The sequence below is a fragment of the Dermacentor silvarum genome, chromosome 10, assembly GCF_013339745.2.
Source record: "Dermacentor silvarum isolate Dsil-2018 chromosome 10, BIME_Dsil_1.4, whole genome shotgun sequence".
NCBI lineage: Eukaryota > Metazoa > Arthropoda > Arachnida > Ixodida > Ixodidae > Dermacentor > Dermacentor silvarum.
This window is the reverse complement of record NC_051163.1, coordinates 33,486,730-33,507,515: the sequence shown is the minus strand read 5'-3', so window position 1 is coordinate 33,507,515 and position 20,786 is coordinate 33,486,730. Positions and strand designations below refer to the sequence as shown.

The 20,786-nt window shown below is 43.0% G+C and overlaps 2 protein-coding genes across 2 annotated transcripts in view; one reads left to right on the top strand and one right to left on the bottom strand.

Moving 5' to 3' along the window:
* LOC119466649 (trafficking protein particle complex subunit 12) overlaps nucleotides 1-8,583 on the top strand; it is a 35,836-nt gene extending 27,253 nt beyond the window's left edge. Inside the window, exons 11-14 of the mRNA XM_037727168.2 lie at nucleotides 351-449; nucleotides 2,416-2,513; nucleotides 3,784-3,871; nucleotides 6,356-8,583. Coding sequence (XP_037583096.1) covers nucleotides 351-449; nucleotides 2,416-2,513; nucleotides 3,784-3,871; nucleotides 6,356-6,610 — 540 coding nt within the window. The 3' untranslated portion in view covers nucleotides 6,611-8,583. The remainder of the gene's footprint in view (nucleotides 1-350; nucleotides 450-2,415; nucleotides 2,514-3,783; nucleotides 3,872-6,355) is intronic.
* Nucleotides 8,584-10,467: 1,884 nt separating this feature from the next.
* LOC119465851 (UDP-glucose 4-epimerase) lies at nucleotides 10,468-20,686 on the bottom strand. Its single transcript, XM_037726326.2, has 9 exons — nucleotides 20,545-20,686; nucleotides 20,028-20,192; nucleotides 19,111-19,229; nucleotides 18,290-18,403; nucleotides 16,884-17,063; nucleotides 15,391-15,571; nucleotides 14,263-14,354; nucleotides 12,959-13,151; nucleotides 10,468-11,989 (listed from the first exon to the last, which is right to left on the bottom strand). The coding sequence occupies exons 2-9, from the start codon at nucleotides 20,149-20,151 to the stop codon at nucleotides 11,928-11,930; spliced, it is 1,065 nt and encodes a 354-aa protein (XP_037582254.1). The 5' UTR covers nucleotides 20,152-20,192; nucleotides 20,545-20,686; the 3' UTR covers nucleotides 10,468-11,927.
* Between the last annotated feature and the right edge of the window lie 100 nt (nucleotides 20,687-20,786).

Sequence of the window (20,786 nt, the reverse complement as noted above, 5' to 3'; positions counted from 1 at the left end):
CCGTGACTTAAGTTCACGATATTTACATAGGTTGCATGATGCTGTAATTGAGCCATTGACTAGAACGGCCATCAATGAAGAAAATGGTCCAAGCGTGGAAGACAAAAAGAAAGGAGCATATAATGCAAGTGGTAATATTTTGCTGTAAACAATATGACTTAAAAGCTGCAGCTGCATTGCGTGCACACCACGAACAGCTCGAAGAAGCGTGAACAAGTGTGTAGATGAGGTTCGCCCTGTGTCTCACATTGTTCATTAGTATGAATTGTAGCTGACTAGCCCACCAGCTTTCTGCTAGTTCTTGAGAGCGAAATCCTGCTGAAGGCTGGCTGGTCATGTGCGTCATGCAGGACTACATAGTAGCCATCAAAGTGGCCAGGATCCTGCTTGAGAAGAACAGTGGACGCAAAGCACAGCTGCATTCAGCCCTCGGAAGGATATACCTCCAGGTAAGCTGGTGAAGTGTTGTGCCAATGCCAGTTTGCGGTGCTTATACTTAACACACATCCTCGTGCGACCTGTTGTACATTGTAATGCACATTGGCTTCAGTCCTTTTTCAAAATTAACTTGGAAGCAGTTGCACAAAAATATTCATCACGGATATGAAGTTGGATGCTTGTGGAACTGTATGGAAGCTGTTTAAACATATTTTAATGAGATAGCATTATAGGTGTACTTTGGGCCGATCCCAATTGCAGTCTTTAGAATGGGGGCCGATCCCAAAGGCAGTGCAGCCTGAAAAATACGGGCCGATCCCAAAGGCAGCGCAGTCTGAAAAATACGGGCCGATCCCAAAGACAGTGCAGTCTAAAAAATGTGGGCCGATCCCAAAAGCAGTGCAGTTTGAAATATGTGGGCCGATCCGAAAGGTAGTGGGCAGTTTGAAATATGTGGGCCGATCCGAAAGTCAGTGGCAGTCTGAAAAACACGGTCCGATTCGAAAGGCAGTGCAGTCTAAAAAATGTGGGCCCACCCAAAAAGCAATGCAGTCTGAAAAATGTGGCCAATCTTGAAGGCTGTGCAGTCTCACACAGTGTCTCAAAGTGGTAGCTGTCACGAGAAAAGAATGCGAGACACTGGCACGTGACGCACGTGCCTGACGTTTAAAAGAGCAACCTTGGCATGAGAGAAGCATGCGTGCATGTGATTGTAGCCTTATGGTTGGAGCATTGGTCTGCTGTGCTGGGAGACAGGTTCGATCTCACCATCGATTGCTCATTTCTTTATAGCATTATAGGCGAACGTCACCAACTTTGGAGGTACCTAACAGAAAATTCGAAATGTGTTCAGCGTACATCATCACATCACAGTGTGCACGAAATTGCAAGTTTGTAAGGAGATACAAGGTATAGGAAGGTCACTTCAATAAATAAGAGTGTGCAAGGTCGTCCAAGACCCACGTGAGTGCAGCTGACGAAACGTTACAATTCTCACAATACAAGTATGCTGCATATTTAGAGAGTTAGCAGTGCTAAATTCTCGCCTAGTTTTTCATTCCAACAGATTTCATGAAAAACGGTGTCAGATATGTACCGTTGTCGCAGGTGACAAAAAGCACCTGTGAAGTGTGTTTCGAAAATAACGAGTTTACATGAAAATTCTGTATGCAGCATCAACATGCCGACTTAGCAGGTGATACATTAAACCTTCATCTTTGTGTTGATGCTAAGAAAATTTGCTTTTATGACAAGAATCATGAAGAAACAGTTATTCTGCCCTTGTACGGGAAGATGCTGCCTTCAGCGTCTGAGCATGATGTTTAAACAAGAAGATGTGTTTTTCATGTCGGTAATAAGAACAGACTTGAAGAGTACGAGGGTCTCAGGAGAAGATAACCAAAAATTTCGAGAAATTGACAAGACGCCGAGGAATGTGCAACGAGTGATTGAAAGGAAAATGATCAGAAAGACACTAAGCAAATGCGAGTAAATGAGATTCTTTTTGAGACTTAAAAGGAAGGAGTTGAGGTGGACAGGTTGTGCAATGTGTAACAAGTGGAATGGGTGCCAAGGTAATTAAAATGCAGTCAAGGGTGGCAAAGGATTAGATGGCTGATTGCCTAAGGAAATTTGCAGGCTTAGGGTAAAGTCGGCTGACACCGGACGGGAGCACCTGTAGATTGCTTGGAGAGGCTTCAGTGCTGCAGGACTCGGAGGTTGTTGTTGATGGTGATGACTGGCAGATTTTAGGGGAAAGATTTGGTGATCTGGCACTCGGAACCAAAATGCTGACAGGTCTGAAAAAGGCAAAAATAGCGGCGAGCTATCACGGACACCAAAAACAAAAAATGTGAGCAAGGAGCATTGTAGTGCTTCAAGTGAACTGCGAAAAAAGCATTGATATTCTTGCGACAAGAGTTGGCATTGACCCTTCCGTTTTCTTTTCTCCCTCCCCCGTGACCCTTTCATTAACAGCTTGGGGATGTGGAAACAGCGCAGAGCCACTTCCACAAAGCTGAGGCCCTGTACCACGGCATGGCTTTGGAGGGGAGACTCGAAATTCTCATTAACAAGTGAGTCTCCTGTCGGCACCAGCCTCCTTTGGCTTTCAAAGCACTTTCACATCAGTGATGTCCTCGTGACAGAACACTTGCTGCAAGATAGACTTCGCGGGTTTCTCGAATTTCTCACGCCTGTGCATGTGTTCCAGTACTCTCTGTAGACAGCTAGATAGACCGCTAAGCCGACAGTAGCCATCTGAAGTCTTGCTCCAATTCTGATGAAGCTGGCAACAGAGTTGGCTTCTCGAAGACAGCGTCGAAGTCAAAAATGATGCAGGCTACTTTGCTGTCCAGACGAGATGGCAGCTGAGCAGAATCTTTGGACACGTCAACGAGGAGGTTGCCTGGGCACAAGAAAACATAGTCACGCTTTCTTACGTGCTTATTGTAAGCTACATTGTGTTTTTTGAAGGTTTTGCACACACAAGGTGTTCAAATACAGCTATATTAGCACGCTTCTTTTAGTTTTTCATTGTTGACGCAAGGTGGCCATCAACGTAGACTGGCTGTCAATGTAGACTGGCCGTCAACAGTAGACTGTATGCTAGCCAGAATTTTGTTACACTATGCCCAGCAGAGCTTCCTAGATTTAAAGGCACGCAGCTTGTCTGAAAAGCTGGGCATGGCAGCATTGCCCATTCAAATCAAAGCATGCATCAGGATGCATAGCACCTCTTGTGTCATCACAGGCCTACTCTGCCATGCTCAGTGCAATAGTATAGCCTTCAGGGCATGCTGTACGTGAGAACAGTTACGCTAACTACACCTAGCACACTGTGCCGAGACCAATTTCTTACTGGCTGTGCCTATCATAAATAAAGAAGACAGACTGACAGACAAAAAAAAAGAAAGGTAAGTGGGTTAACGTTTTGACTCCTGCATTGGAGTCACAAAACCGTGGACAAGGTTTCTAACTCTCGCGGACACTGTTTCTATTTTTTATTTGCTGTGTATAAGTATGACTCAGTGGGATTTCATCATACTCTGGATTTGACCGAGACGCCACATTTCTGTTCATATGTAGCTTGCCACAGTGGCTGTGGTACAGAGTTGTGGGGCTGGTTTCTTGCCACCATGGCCGGCATTTTGGTGGAGGCTGAATGCAAGACTACACGTGTACTTAGATTTAGGTGCACATTAAATAACTTCAGGCAGTCAAAATTAACCCAGAGGTCACCCCCCCCCCCCCCCCACCTCCAGTCCACAGCGCCGTCCTTTACAGGCTGTGAGTTGCTCTGGTAGTTTAAACCATAATGCTTGGTTTTGATTTGTTCCTGTGCAGAGGTACAATGGCCCTGGCTCTGAACCGCTATGCAGAGGCATATCACTTTTATGAGGAAGCCAGCAAGCTGCAGCCAAAGAATCCCCTGGTGAGTTCGCACGCCTCTATAGGTTCGTCTGTGAATATAGCTAGATCACTTATCAAACTTTGTCACTCCATCAAAATTGCAGCACCTTTACTTTTTTAATTAGCCAGGATTTTGTATTTGCCGAGTATAAATTATTGTCTGTCGAGTGTGTTTTGCCATGTTTATTTCTTTTTACTTTACGTTAGTGATTTCTTCAACTCTTTCCTTACCATGGGAAACCCAAAGTGCCTCGAGCAGCCAATCGTGCGGCAAATTTTCGTGTATTCACGCAAAATTGCCTGTATTCGCGGGCTTCTTTCACGCTCGGAAAAACACTTTTATGTTGCTGTACAATTTTCTCATTGGCACGTTTTATCTAATTAAATATTTGAGAAGTTGACTAATTAATTAAGACATTATGTAATTAGGCAGAATGCATAAAATAATCTGAGTATCTCCAAGCGACGGCAAACAACATTACCTTGGTTCTGTCCAGCTACGTGGCATTTGAACATTCTTAAATATTGGTGCATGATAGTTGGGACACCCTGTATATGCTGCTGGGCTTTTTGCATCGCATTCCACAGAAAGTGTGTCCACAGCCATTGCTATGTCCATACTTGCAGACCCAGCTCTGCTCTGTGTGTAAGTGATGTTCAAAACATAGCAACAACGACACGTTTCCGGTGCATGCGGCACTCGAATGCACGGCTTTTGAGAGTACTTTTTGTTTCTATGGAGGGCGTCAATGAGGGAGGCGTATGATGTGGGCGCCTAAACCAATAATAGCGTTAGCACGACAGACACAAGAAAGGTGACAGGGAAAATGCAACATTCACAACTGGTTTATTTTAGGAATATAAGCACATGTACAAGGAATCATGTGCCAACTTAATGGCAGTCTGTTATAAATTCCACATGCAATATTTGGATTTGTCATCAAAGAAATCCATTTAGGCTGAAAATGGTGAGGTTGACATGTAACGAATATACATGGAACACATGTTCCTGTTACCTTTCTTTAGTCGTCTTGTTAATGCTGCAGTTATTGCTTTATAGGGACACTAAAGAGAAACACTAAATTAGTTTAGACTGACAAAGTATTCTGCCAAAACTCTGTCTGCGTTAATTTCGCCGTACAGTTGACTTCTGTTAATTCGGTCCTGATGGGACCGACATAACTTGTCAAATTAAACAAAACGCAAAAAAAAAAGCCAAAACATGCCGTTGATTCACTTGGCAGTACTTGCCTTTAAAGTTAGCTTAGTACTTGCCTTTAAAGTTAGTCGTGTTATGCAGTGAAGCATATTAAGCGGGTAAAGGGGCCTCTGTTACGAGACATAGCACGTGCAGTACGAGCACCGAGACGCCTAATAAGCTTACCGGCAAGCCTTCAGAGTTTTAGAAAGACCCCTGCTCTTTTTTTGGCTTTAAACGTCCCCTAGCCTGAGTTCTTTCATCTTACCGCCTTCCTTTTCGCGAGCCTTCTGTATACACAGATGGTTTTTCTCCACTTTTCAGCGCACGGTGCGTGGAATGCGTACTAGGTCCCGTTAACTGTCCCCTATACGTGACACGCATGGCAGGCGAAACGAGGGCTCAAATCATAACAGCAACATCAGAAACAGCTTTTAATAGCTGCCAGTATGCTTATTATCCGTCTAGGTGCTTGCACTGTGACCGGAGACAGCGTGTGCGCGCCTGTATAATTGAGAGACGCGTGCCATGTCCCGTGACAGTGGCCCCTTTCTATTCTTGGTATGCTTCACTGCAATAAATTATCTGTATGCTTCCTCGCATAACACAGCTGTATTGCGGTAAAGCTGACAAGTTTGAATTATTCGGCGAAGGCCAATTTTGAGATCGGAATAATGGAAGTTTGGACCCACATAAACGTATGGGTGCCAGTAGGGATCGAATTAATAAAAACATTGAATTAACCGGAGTCAAATTAACAGAAATCTACCGTAATAGGTGCATTATTAGAAGAGAAAATGAAGTTCGAAATCCAATGTTCTGAATTTCGTGGTGAAACCTAAACCTTGGTGTGACGTCACGGTGTTCACAAATTTTCTACTATTTTAGGCCACCATGCTTCAGTAAAAGTTCTCGGAACTTGTTGCTAAGTTCAATCTGTGGCCCATTACAATACAGTGTAGTCCATCTTTGTCGATAAAAAAATTAACTAAGTCTGAGCAGACACCGTCAAAGTCCACGACGTCGTGACGAGCTGGGGTGGAAACCTTAAAGTGGCGTCACCACGCAGTTTTCATTTTTGAGTCTTTTGTGGCTTACTAAGCGTTTTGGTAAGAGTGGTAAACATCATGGTAAGAGTGACATTCTTGGTAGCGTAAAAGTGTAATTTACAAATACAAGTCAACTTATTTTTCTCTTTAGTGTCTTTTTAAGTATGAACTGACCAGCTCGAGAACAAGTTCTGCTGTGAACACCGCCTGTTTTTGGCATGTGCCAGTCGAAGCTCTTCTTATGCAAATCAACTCGCAGTTCATCAACAACATGGCGGTCTGCCTTCTCTACCTTGGCCGGCTAAGCGAGTCAGTCCACCTGCTAGAGTCGACGATGCACGGTGACCCCGCGCTCTGCTTGCACGAGGGCTACCTCTTCAACGTGTGCACTCTGTACGAGCTGCAGTCCTCCGAGGCAGTCGCCAAGAAGCGCAACATGTTGAGGCTCGTCGCCAAGCACGCGGGCGACGGCTTCAACGTGGCCTCGCTCAAGCTTCAGCCGGCCAAGACGTGACGCTGACTGGGCAGCACGCTGTTGTAGGGAGTCTCGCCATTTGACAGGCGATGCGTTGACGACAGCGGACATTCGAGTCTCCTGCAGACTTGCGTAAAGTGCTGTTTGCGTCCCCTCGTTATGTGTGGTTGATGGTGCACATCCTGATGCACGAAAGCGTTGCCTGTCGGGCTGATATGGCGCGTCAGCCAGTTTCAAATACTAGTTAGACCGTATGGGAGCGTTGTGATAGACGTCAAGGAAGTAGAATTGCAGACAACACAGGGACAAAAAGTAAAAAGCACACAGAAGCTATAGATAAAAGTTGGCAAGTGCAGTAAAAGACGCAGCAGTGCATTAGGCGTGCATTCACTTGTTTTGTCAATGTCATCTATTGCACATTCTTCTCTGTGCCTTGCCAAAAATGCCGGACCTCTAAGTTCTTCAAACTGCACAAAGATGGCACAGTCTCTTCAAACCCTTTTTTTTTTGTCATTTACAGCACCATTTTTTAAGGAGGAATGTGAACCCCCATCACTCAACTTTCAGCTTCAGTGAAAGAGTCAAGGCTAATGTGCATGTCAGTTTTCTGTGGACTTGTGTTATGTATGACATGTATGAGCACTAATGTTGACTCATTCTCTGCACTTGACCATTTTGTGTACTGATGTTGGAAAGCATTGGCTGCCAGTCTGATACGGCATGTCAAAAATATTTAAAGTAATTGATGAAGTTCAAGTATCGTCTCGAACCTCAAGTTAGGTTCAATCATTCAGCTTGGTGCCGTGTTTGGCTACTTGTACATTGGCTCAACTTGTACATTGGCTGTCAGTTTAACACGGCATGACATGCAATGTGAAATAATTAGTCATAGTAGTCAATGTCTGAGGGCAAGTCTGCCACAAGCCTGCTTGCTTCAATTTGTGGTATATACTAAGCCAATATCTTATTTGAATTCAGTTTAAACGCTCATGATATGGGGCACAATTACTTGTTGCTTGACATGGTGTATCATCTAGTTATAGCTAATCAGGTGTACAAAATATTGTTAATGATTTGAGGATTGAGTCATATTATTAGTATGAACTACAATCAGAAGCACATGTTCACATTTAATGTAAATTGTATTCTACGACACATAGCCTGCAGAAGTAGACTTACGGTAGACACATTTCTGCTGGTGAATTTCCTCTTTGCTTCAAAATCGTGTGCGATCATTCTTGTCTGGTAGCATTAGTAACTATTACAAGGACTATAAGTATAAGTATTACATGCACCATGCAAACATGAGTGAAATGTACATGTTCAGTCTGTGTTCTTTTTCCAGCAGTATGACAGTCCACGTGTTACATTGTAAATGTCCCATGAGATATGACAGCGTCATGTAGCAAGTCAGTGGTTGTATTTTGACGAGCACGCATCTGCGTGCTTATTCAAAAATGCTCTTGCATCGAGTTTTGGTCTTGTGTTTTACTATGCAAATTTTATTCATAATCCACCTAATCCTGCACTATATGAACTCCCTGCTCTAATAAAGCATATAATCAGATTAACTAGCAATGTTATCAATGCTAGCAGAAACATTAATTTGTGCAGTACCTTCTTTATGCAGGTACAATATGCCCGAGTCAGTTTCTAGCATGGAACATCTAAGAACTTTCTCTATCGTGGTTTTACCATAAATAATGCATTGGTTGAAAGTGTTCAACTAGGAATATCTTACAAAATGTTTTGAACTTGTTCATATATGGAAGTTTCTTTTAAGGTGAAAGTGTCAGTGAACAGTGGTTTATAATATGATGATAGGTGAACAGCGCTGCTTTAATCTTTACTGTATCATCATGAACTGCTTTGGTTACTTCATTGCCATGGCAATGCACTGTATATGTGTGTAAATAGAAAACACAACAAATAGGTATATGTTCGTGGACCACGGGTGACTAAAATGTGGTTGCTGGAATGGAATTAAATGTGAAGTTATGTTCAAAAATGCTCTTGCGTTGAGTTTTGTGTTAACAAAGTGACACAGGCAGCTTCTGTTGTATGCATTACTCACAATGTGTTCCATGAAAAACTTTAGGTTCATCGAATGGGTATGTTTTGTGGTAGGATCATCAATTGATGGAATCCCCTAAATGCTATCACAATGCGTCTCTCTCGGGTGACAAAATCGGGAGTTCGTGGATATTTTTTTTTTGTAGCTTTTTTTTTTTCATTGTGTGTGTGTTCTCACCTAACTGTTGAACACAATGTGGACCAAGGCATACTGCTCCGGATTGCTCAGTCATCTTGTCAGCTTGTCTGTGGAACGCCGAGATTCAGCTGAGAGCCCATGTTAGGTAAGTATCATGTCATTTCCATGTGTCAAAATAGATCTGATTTTATTACGTTGCCTAAATGTAGATGTGCAACATGCATCGTAGCAGGATGGCTGGTTGTGCAGCTTGCTTTAGCGGTGAGAGGCACTTTGAGGAATACGAGCACTTTGATAAAGCAGCAGGCGCTGTAAGAATATTTTCACAACACTTTTACAGTGATGACTGTTAATTTAAAATTCTTTGGCCTTCGAGGCATTTATCTGGAGTATGATCATTACATTTATCTTCATGTCTTCTTGGCAAAAAAATGCATTTGTTCTTATTTAGAATTGATTTTGGACTCGCGACGTGCAAGTTTTCTGCCGTCATCAGTGTCGCAGTTGTACTATCATCATTGTCAGGCTACCATTATTGGAGGCTGCCGCAGTACTATAGCGTTTATTCACAATTCCATTCGGGGTCGGCCGTGTACAAGCAATAGTTGGTTGACATTATAATGATCATAGAGCAACTTTTCAACCAGCTACTGCTGTTCAGAGTGGTACTCAAAAAACCTTTCCTTTGAGGTGCTTTCCTACGAGCTTTATTTATTTATTTACTCTAACTAGGCAACAGTGCGAACTAAAATAACTTTGCCACAAATAGGACAGTTGTTTTGGACAGCTTTCCTTTGGTTCTTCCCCCCCGCATCGCAATTTGTTTCTGCCAGACTTGGGATGCTAGCTGTCACTCGAAATAAATTACATAAACATGTTTGATGGTCGGTTTCAAATCCTGGTCCCCCACCAGAGGAGCTCGATACTCTAACTATTAGACCATGGACGCATGCCAGAAAGGCAGAATAAACTCTTGCAAGCCAAGGCTTGGCAGGCTAGGCGTGGCGCTTAGGAACAATTTACTTATAAAAAGTGAGCACATGCATATTCTAGACGACGATGAAAGAAGTTGACGGGTTCGTCTCGGATACCACGGTCTTATGCGCTAACTTTTATTTTGGTTACAATCTTAATAAGGACACTTGCAAAACCACCTGCTGCTGGGCCAATCTCCCGAAGTGGGTATCAGCCAGTCTTTGGTGACAACAGGAAGTTCGTTGCACGTATTTCATCGCTGTGGTGCGTTTCTTCGAAGGTGAAGTGCATCGTATCTTGCGATTCAACACATTTTCACATTCAACACTATGGCAGACCTTGCATAGCAAGGTCCGCCATAGTAGTTGAGGGACACGTTCGTTACTGAAATCTGCCGCGTGTCTGTGTCATAATGTGCAAACTATTGCTTACAAAGATATCAGCCCAGTGTTGGTTCTTCATTTTTTTTTTTAACAGCTGTGCATATTGACTTTCCTCCTATGGTTCAATGTGGGCCACATTATACTACTTCTACCACAGTATGATCTGAAATCAAAACACTTTGGGTTGCTACTTTAAATAATGTAAAGTTCACGTGCAGGTGATTAGCTCATTGCACAGCCAGAAACTGATGCGTGCCTTAAGCACAATGGCACCAGAATGTGTGAACATAAGTGCTTGCAGTTGTTAGAAAGTCAGTCCACACAAGTTTGCTTGCATGAGTAAAAATAGTTTATTACAAAAGAGAAAAATGTTATAGGAAGTTTCTGTGGCAATCTATAAAATACTCTGTAGAAAAACCACTTTGCATTTTGAAGATCATAAAGGCTTGCTCCAGAATAAATGGCCTAACACAACAAAAGGAACATATTCCAGGCTATATATGGGCACAAGAAATGCATTAAACAGAACAATGCGTAAAACAGTACTTTTTGCCTTTGTATATATGTAGTACATGCAGGGGCGCTGTACCATAAAATGGCAAAAATAGTAAAAACGACGACCTGTAAAGGTTTACATTGAAAATGCCAAAGCACAATAATGCCTCTTTGAAAACAACTGTTGAGACTGTTAAACAAAAGATCCTTCCATAAGAAGAATGATTTCATCGGCAATCCTCCAATATGACGAGTCGCAGCAAACCTTAACATTTCCTCAGGAACAAATGTAGAGAACAAACTGATAAACAGGCAAAAAACAACAACAAAAGAAACCTGCAGTGGTGATTTTTCAGTTGTGTATCAAGACAATAGTGACTGCACTTACAGAGCTAGGACGCCATTGAAGGTCTCTGGTGGATTCTCCAAGGAATCAGCTCTTTTCCCAGTTTTACGTTCAACACCATCATCACATCACAACTGTTATACTGTATTCAGGAAGGTGCATTAATGTGCCTTGATGACAAACTTTTTGCAGTTGTATTTATTGTTTTTGCTGTCCTGTGCTGGGGCAGCCACCACCAAAAATATGCATGCCTTCTTGAATAAGCAATAAACAACAAAAAAATAGCACCTTATGTGAAATGCTAATGCTATTGAACATAAAACCATTTGGAAAGAACGATTCCTTGGACTGGTAACCCTTAACATGCAGGCTGAGAGAGAGAGAAAAACTTTATTGGGGAAAAGGCAAAAAAAAAAAAAAGGAAAATGTGGGTGGGCTGATAATCAAATATAGAAAAAAAAAAGTTTTGAAGAGGCGTTTATTTAGTTACTGTCACATAGTTGATGTGACAGTTAACGGCAATCATCAAGTTGCATCACTACTACAGAGTCTTTGGCACAAATGAAGAGAGACTAGATGGACAACTTGATATGCTCTGACTAGGTGCAAGACTTCAGAAGATTGTTTGGGCTCGGTGGTGAAAAAAAAAAAATGTAACAACAATGAAAGGAGAAAAGCTAAAAGTTTCATGCAACATGGTCTGACCATAGCGGGCAACAACACAACCACCAAAAATTGCTTCTTTTGAGATGCGACTAGCGTTCTTTCGATTGCTGTTCCTTCTCGCGACCTTTTCTCGAGGTTTGTCAACAAGAGGTCGCGGCACAACCCTGACTGCACTCAAGATCCAACTGAGAACAACAAGAACAGTTATAAACTGAGAGATTAAAAAAAAAAAATGTGAACAGGCCAAGCACAAGGCACACGCTGCCGTCTACTTGCGAGCTAGTTTGTCGTTTCTAGAAAACCATTGGGGTTCTTCTTTTGCCAGTTCCACATATCCTTGCCTGGAAAATGAAAACCACAAAGAAAAACATGTTAGTTCTTTGACTTTGATTTGTTTACTTCTTAGGAGTACTTTTAGCACTCACATCAGGGCAATTAAAGGAAGGGAGAAACTGAGTTTATAACAATGCATACATGTGAGGTACTACTGAATTACTGCAAAGCCTTCCTTGCACATTGCCAAACAGTAACTTGTGTGGAACACCAACACAAAACATGTTTTTGTTGTTGGTTCTGTGCTTGGACGTCGCACATCAAATATAGTGATGCTACGATAATCCCACCCTACTAAGCGAACAGAGATTTCATCCTACTTGCACCTCAATTGCAAGTTGTGCGCTAAAGTTGCTAACTGAAAAACAATAATTATTGAAATTAGTCAATTACAGAATGCATTAGGGATCACACCCCAACATGTCACGTTCACCACAGCTATGAATTTTGGCTCACAAATTTGCCCTAAAGACAGTCGTCACTTGTAGAGCACTGCTTTCAAGCAATGTACTATAATCCACTCATTCACACATACACACGCACGCGCACACACACACACACACAAATGTCTTCTCATCAGCTGCTTTTGGCCTCAATGCTCTGCCCTGGAAGACCACAGAAATCGCATGTCTTGTTTCGCCAATTCAGCATCTTCAATACACATTAAAGTATAATGGGCTAATCAAAATTTTTAGTATTAAGGCGGTTGTGAGGAATGCCATAATGGGGGTTTCTGAATTCAACTAACCGAAGTACTTTAATCTGCATGGCAAACAAGCATCTTTGCATTCCGCTCCATCAGAATGCAGCTTGGCAGCAGAATGCCGCAAAATATGAACCACCACGGCAAGTCTGTTCTGTGCTAACAATGAGCAATTTTTAACGCCTAGAAAACGCACATGAAGTTTTGGAAGAGTACTTAAATCATTCATAGGTGCCCCTTTTATGATTTTTAAGATAACAGCGGTGCAACTTACACATGTCGTAGAGAGACTTCTCGGCCTTCCAGCCAAGCTCCTCCTCGGCAAGGTTTGGAATCGCGTACAGCTCGTCGACGTCGCCCTGTCGTCGGTCGACTATCTTGTATGGAATCTTCGTGCCAGACGCTTGCTCAAACGCAGCTATCACCTCCAGTACCGTTGAACCCTGACCCGTGCCCAGGTTGAAGGGCTGCAAACAGACGGGGTTAAAAGAAGCGCAACACTTGAACGCACCAGCGAGATAGGGCTGTCGGGGATTTGCCGTCTGATGGCAGTGTTTGCCGGACTGTGACAAGAGGTGGTGCTTGATAAGAGAGCTAGTGAGCGAGCACCCTAGAGTTTACTAAAATTATTATAGAGAAAAGTGGCACTGCAGTTGTTCAGCTACCATGACAATGATGGTTAGTACATGGATTTGTCTAATCTTTGGGCTTGTGGCTTCAGATGTTCTTGTGGTGTTAGTTATTATGCTTTACCTTTTGAAAATCTCAGAGAAATTATATTTTTTAAACTTACTAAGGCAATCAGTTTCTCTGCACAAGCATAATTACTGCCCATTGCTACATTTATAACTCAATATTAAGATGAAAATGATCAATTCACAAATGGATGAAGTCGTTTGAAGCTAGAAGGGCGAAGTTTAGGCAAATCCATGAACTAGCCATCACATTTCCCAAGATGGCTGAATCGTCATGCTTGCAGCTGTTATAGATACTAGTGTCCGAGCTCCCTCTAGTAACTTTTTTAGGAAACCCTATGGTAAGCATTTATCACTCAACACATTCAAGAGCCTATGAGCTGAATGGAGCATGGACTGCTTGTATCAAGGCATTCCCTTAAAAATCTATTGCTGCATGTGCATTACAGTCAACTGTCAAACGGGACAAGTAGCTAGTAATGACGTGAATATAGCTGGAACATTTCTTTGCATTTATTGGAAAGACGTGGCTGATGTTATCAGCTGGATGTGCGTTTACACATAAAAAGATCGTCTGCGAGCCTTTATGCTATATCTAAGCATTAATTGATGGCAGAACACTAACTGCATGTTCCCTTTAACAGTGGACCATGCTGTACATACCAAGCGTTAACATAACATAAAGGTGAGGCAAGGCAAGGCGGTGCCATCAAATTCCACGGCCATACTTTTTTTAGTTTTTGAAAAAGATTTTGCGTTTATCACTGCCTTATTAGTGCTCAATGGCACAGAAAAAGTCCTTTGGATCAGCATTTTTTCAGTAAAACATTTGCCACGATTGCTTGCCTGGTCCATCTGAAAAAGATGAAAAAGCGTAACCAACCTTGCAACCATGGATCTCTCCGGCCATGACCTTTTCCAGCGTCGCCACATGACCTTTGGCAAGGTCAACCACATGGACGTAGTCACGAACGCCTGCGTTGCAGCAAAAGCCTCCTCAGTTCTGTACAAATGTTTACAAATCTGTTTTAGGTGTTCGTACCACCCACGTCTGCTGCATTGTTGCTGACAACACAACTCCTTTAAAGCGAGAGATGGGCAGAGTGGCTAGGGTTGTGGCCAGTTGGCCGGCAATCATGCTAGAATTTCTGTTGTGGCTGGCATACAAGATATATGCGCGTGCTGAAGCTCAAACTACCAAGCGTTCTGTTGCTCCATGAGTAAATATAATATTAATACCAACAGGCAATTAAAGTGAAATATCAAGAATTCAGAGGCACACATCAGAGCTTTCCCTCAAGGAAAGCTAAAGGAATACTGGTACAGTCGGCGTAAAACGTTTGTAAGGCACTGGCTTTTGTCTGTTGCAAACGCTTCTCAAGGCACATGTGTTCAAACTCCAGGCTGTGTGCCCATGTTGCTGAAATATTAAGATCTTTTAGAAATTCCATGCCACGTGTGCTAGATAGAGAGCATGTCATGCTCGCACGCACTCACGGTGGAGATGTCGGCATTCTTTTAAGTTCTTGTTCATCCCACTGCCCTTATTCAAGAGTGCACAGGGTCATAACACAGTTGAACCTCGTTGTAGCAATGTCACATCCATTACAAAATTGCCTTTGTTATATATGTTGCATGCTCATATCAGCGAGAGAAATTGTATATTTACTTTGTTGTATTGAGGCACGATTGTAAGTTTGCACATTACCATTCGCCTCTCTTGTCTATTGTTGCAAAGCTAAAACGGTGCACATGTGCTTCTAGCAATTCCTGCACGATGTCCTTCTTTAACAATAAACCAGGGCTGTTCGCGTGTTCAGGCTAACGAACGTAAATGAGAATTTCCCGACTATCTATAGCCAAACAAAACCATATACCTTTTAATTTCGTAAGATCATAAGAGATCAACAGCTGATGTAGTATCTGAAATGTCTTGCCAATTCTCTCCATGAAAAGGAGACAGTTCAAGTGGCTGGGCTGATCACGTGGCTCTGTCGGCGATCAAGCTCACCTGTGCCGTCGCGGGTGTTGAAGTCGTTGCCAAAGACTGACAGCTCTTGCCGACGGCCGATCGCCACTTGTGAGACGTAAGGCATCAGGTTGTTGGGTATGCCCTGGGGGTCTTCGCCGATGTAACCGGATTCGTGGGCGCCTACTGGATTGAAGTATCGGAGCAGCACTATCGACCAGCCCTGGGATATACAGGAACAAAGACACAGGACACTGTAGGACCCACAGGTTATTTTGTTGAAAGCAGTCACTTGTATTTCTAGTAGGACCAAGAATTGTACCTGAAACCAAACTAAATGAGCAAGTTGAAGACAGCTACTAGTGCAAAATACAGTCAAACCTTGTTATAAGACAAGTTATAATGAATTCATAGATACACAACGAGCCCTGGCTCTTCGATTGAAAACAGTCACTTGTATTTCTAGTGGGAATGGAACTGATTTGGAACCAAATGAGATGTCCAAGTCAGACACAGCTACCACGAAAAAAAAGAAGAAAAAAAAAAGAACATCAGCTGCATTTTCTATACAGCACACTTCCGTCAAGATGAATCTGAAGCGACCTTAAAATCTGATTATCAGAAAATCGGCTAAATAAAGTTCATTGAACCTGTGGGAAATTTCACAAAAGTCCCCAAACTGTTCTGGTTATCAGAATGAGTGATTGACTCATTCATTCATTGATTCATTTGGTGTAACATCCCAAAGCACACAAGTGTTTTTGCATTTTGCTCCCACTGAAATGCATGCAGCCACCGCAGCAGGGAATTGAACCCATGACCTCACGTCCCGCAGCAGAACGTCATAGCCGTTGAGCCATCATGTTGGATTGAATGGATTCTGCTTATCGGGCCAGCCACCTCAACATGTTACTCTGGCGGCAATTTTGTTTAAGTCTCAATTTCTGCGCGGGATGACCCACCAATGGGTCACTTGTCACATTCCTCTGGTGCGTCATGACCCACCTGTGAGTCACCAGGAAGTTTTTGCTCTATCTGAAACTACCTGAAGTTGCGGAGGGATGGTGCCTTGACTCGCCAGATCAGAAACAAGAATATTTCCTCTCCTTTGATGTCTAACAAAGAGGTTACTCGCCTTGCACGATGCACAGGAGGAATAACTGCCGTGAGCCAGCTGTGACCTATACCGCAGTGAACGTGTTAATGGAGCTCTTAACGGGAGTCCACTGCATAATGCGTATAGATGTGCAAATTGAAAACAACTGATACTGGGCCGGTAGTTTGTAGCGATGCCGTTTCCCGATGCCAGTGACGTGGCGGAGCGTCACTTGACCACAATTGACCACACGAATGCAAAGAGCTCCGAAAGGCATTGGCATCGAGAAAAGGCATCACTACAAAATACCGGCCCTGGTTTGTCGAAACCAATCATTTAAGGTGCTTTTACATTTGCCTATATCTTTTCTAGGGTTTTCACCTTAATATATAAAAAGAAAAAAACAAGTCGTCAATGTCACCCACACTGTGACACCCACCTTCTCCGAAGCACTGAGATCCTTGAGCATTTCCTCAATAAAGTACTTGGTGCGTCCGTAAGGGTTGGTGCAGGACTGACCCGTCGGGTGGTTCTCGTCGATGGGCAGGTACTGGGGCACGCCGTAGACCGTGCACGAGCTCGAAAATATGATTTTCCTGACATCATGACTCCTCATCACCTGCATTTTTTTTTAAAGCACTCGGTTTTCAAGCTTGAAGTTTATCTGTTTCAGGCGAAACAATCGTATTGCCCACAAGCCAAGACCAAAGGAGAAACTAGTCTCCTGACTAAGTTGGTCCCGACGTTTCAAGCTCCTGTAAGTTGTGAGCGTTATTATCATGGGAGACGCATCAACATTTTGTGTACCCAAACATGCATCAGCTGCACATGCACAGCACGTATTAGTTTTAAGCTTGCCTTGAGCACACGCCTTTTGTGGGACACGTACACGCTTCATTAACGATGGTTTAGCTTTAGACAACACGCAAGCAGCAGCAGCAATGAGCGGTAAAGTAATTAGTTTAGAAGTTAATTAGCTGAATGTTATTAATTGTCACATATTTGTATCTATATTTGTATTTGTCACATATTTGTATCACGTATCAATTTATCTATTTACACTAAAAATGAAAATGAAAAATTGCAATTAATTTTGATTTCTTGTGTAATAATGTCTGTTTCTGAGAGTAATGCAGCTCAAGAAGTATAATTGTGCTACAAGCAATGAGCAACTTTTAAGTTAGGTTAAGAAAAAAAAAGTAATTTTCTTAGCAGCTTTAAAATAGCATTAAATCAGATGACGTAAATCACAGACCACAGCCTCCAAGATTTTCAAGGTGCTGCAGACGCTGCCTAATCTCTGAGGTCATGCCCAGGTTCTCAGCTTGTTCTACGTGTTCCTAGTTTTCCATAATTTGTAGCAAGCAGTAATGGTGGCTGTTCTGTTCCTTTTAGTTTTGCTATCAAAAACATCCATTTTTTTGTGGGCTTTTCATAATGCATCCAGCTCGTACCTCAAAGCTAAAATTTTGCACAGATGTTAGTTTACATCTAACGCTGTCTGAGACATCTAGCTGTCCGAGACTAGAGGTTCTATGCGCTCCAACATTTCGTTGAAATTGGCATTTCATTATTCGTTCAACTAATGATCTGGTGATATATCCATCCGACTCTCTTGTCCTTTTGTTTTGGCTACCCACCTACATTACAATCCTAGATAAAAAAAAAAAAGAATTAAGCGCACCATTCCTGATGCAGCGGCAGCAGACTGTGTAACTTGCACAGCTGGTGGCGGGCAGGTGCATATGGTGGGTACGACCAGCTGCACGTTTCTCGCGCTAGGTAGGCAGGCATTACTGCTCGAACTATGCGGGCATCAAGGTATTCAGAATGTGTAGCACTCACGTCAAGCAGGTTCACAGTTCCGCCGAGGTTGGTGCGGTAGTAGTCGAGCGGGATTTGCCACGACTCGCCGACAGCCTTGAGCGCTGCAAAGTGGATGACGCAGTCGAAGTGATGCTGCGTGGTTCGGGAAAAGAAGAGAGAGAGAAAAGAAATAACTTGAACCAGAGTCTAGTGGGTTTTTCATAGTGCCAGTGCTCAAATTGCACAAAATGTTTCCTGCACACAATTGCCAGCATAGGATTGTAATCTATATATAATGAAGATGCATTCATTTTATTTGCATGGTTGTCTTATAAAATTATTATGAAATCTTGGATACAGTATAAGGTCTCTCTTAAAACAGATGTTGGTTATATTTGCTTCTCATGTTACATCCGAATAGCAAACATTTTCAAGCCTTTATACCTCAACCTAACTAGCTTTAGCTTTGATTTCATGGAAGGAGTAACTAGACAAGGATCTCTTAAAAGTAAAACTGACAACGAGCAAGCCGCAAGCCAATAAATCCTTATAGGTAATTCGTTCATCACATAATATCTGTGAAACTTATTTTAGGTTTCGTAATTATATTCATGTTGATAAGCATGGTAGTTATTGTGGTACGAGCATACCTACAGAGTGTTTGTGTTCCTTGGGAAGGGCTAGCAGTTTTAACAGATAGTTAATTTTTATTCGACATCAGAGAGGTTCTGACAGCATCTAAATCATGAATTTATCACATTTATATTTTGCTGAATTAATAGTTTAAACATTCTCACGCATTCATCTGGTAGTTACTCAGTGTGTGAGATTTGCATGGTTTTTCTTGGGAGTATGCTTGCCTTCTTGAAGATGTTGTCTATGGAATCCTGGTCATTCAGGTCAGCTTTGTAGAATGTCAACGTCTTTCCGGTCAGTTCCTGAACCCTGCGTAAGCTCTCGGGCATTTTACCTTGCTTATCTGCAAGGAAAAAGTAGGTCCAGTCATTCTGTTATCTGTGAGATATGCGCAGACAGAAGACTGCCTGCGTTGTGCGCATCCGTAATATTCACCAGCCAATGGTATAGCTAGGCTGATTTTTCTCATTAAGAAAAAGTGATGGCCAAGAAGCTATTACAGTCATGCAATAGAGACATCATGGTGCTCTTGGAAATTGCACAAGTACAAAGCTTAAATATCTCGTTGTGAAACCTAGTCCTTTGCAAAAGCCATTATACACTATGCAGTTCAATGAATTAAAGATGTGTGCCAATAGCGCTTCTCTTGTAAAATATTAACAGCACATGACACCAGTGGGGCAAGACTGCATGTCGGTACAATATTTTTCCTTTTTATTTTGCACGTTTCCTATTTCCGGGCTAGAATGTAACTGTCGATCGGTGCACTTGATCAGGCAAGATGTCAGCCAACTCTCGGCCGACAGCTCAGTTCGTTACTGTCGCTTCACTGTTGTACATATGCGTGGCAAGAATAAGCTGTCAACAGGCACGTCTGTTAGGTGTCATTAAAACGTGTGTAACTAGCATGAAAAGAAGAGAAGCCACGTTTCAGCAGCTTGCGTGTCGTCTGCTTTAATAAAGGAACGACGCATGCGCGGTGACGCGCGCGTAAAAGCAGTCGACGTGCGCACAGCGCTGGCAGCTGCAATCAAAGTTGCAGCGAACCTGACAGCGCAGCGAAAGGTTTATGCTGCGCTACGCGCCGTAGCGAGCAAAGAAAATAACAAAGAACAAAGCTACCGTCAAGCAATATCCGTACCAGGATGAGCGTTGTGGTAATTGTCCATGACGACAACATCGTAGCCGGCGTTGAGCAACTCTAGGACGGTGTGGCTACCGACGTAGCCGGCGCCTCCGGTCACGAAGATGCTGCCCTTGGCCATCAGGGGAGTGTTCCACCGCTTCCCGCCAGACACGATGACACCTATCAAGAAACGACCTTTGATCGAGGGCCGTGTACGTGCTCGCCAAAGCGGTGACGCAAGCCCACGCGCTTTCCACAGTACGCGTTTTCGAGTACTCTCGAGAAAATTTGGCAATATCCTCTCTTTCCGTCCGCTCGGAGTCAATTACTCGCGGCTTTCACGTAGCACGGTGATCGATTCGACCCGATACACCCACGAAACTTAAAATTCAACGCCTGTATACACCGTGTTCCATTCATTAGACGACTGATTCCAGGGCGTTAATGAAATACTGCGCTACCTATTTGGTGTTGCGTACGAGAGGTTCGAAATCCGCAATGCAGAATGAGATGTGGAAGGCATGGTACTCACGTCGGCGCGCTACGTGGAACGGCTGAGGATATCGACGTCGACTGCCTCAGCGGCACCGCCACTCATGATCTCGCGAGCTGTCTGGTGTTTCGGTTTCTAAGCGCTACCTCAGCGCCGCCACAGCGTTGACTGCATCGACATTCATAAAAAATTAAAAGTTAAAGAAAATAGAAGCATTTTGTTTGATACTGGTTGCAATGTGTGTACCCAGTTTTGTAGAAGCAAAGCGAAGTATTTTAGTG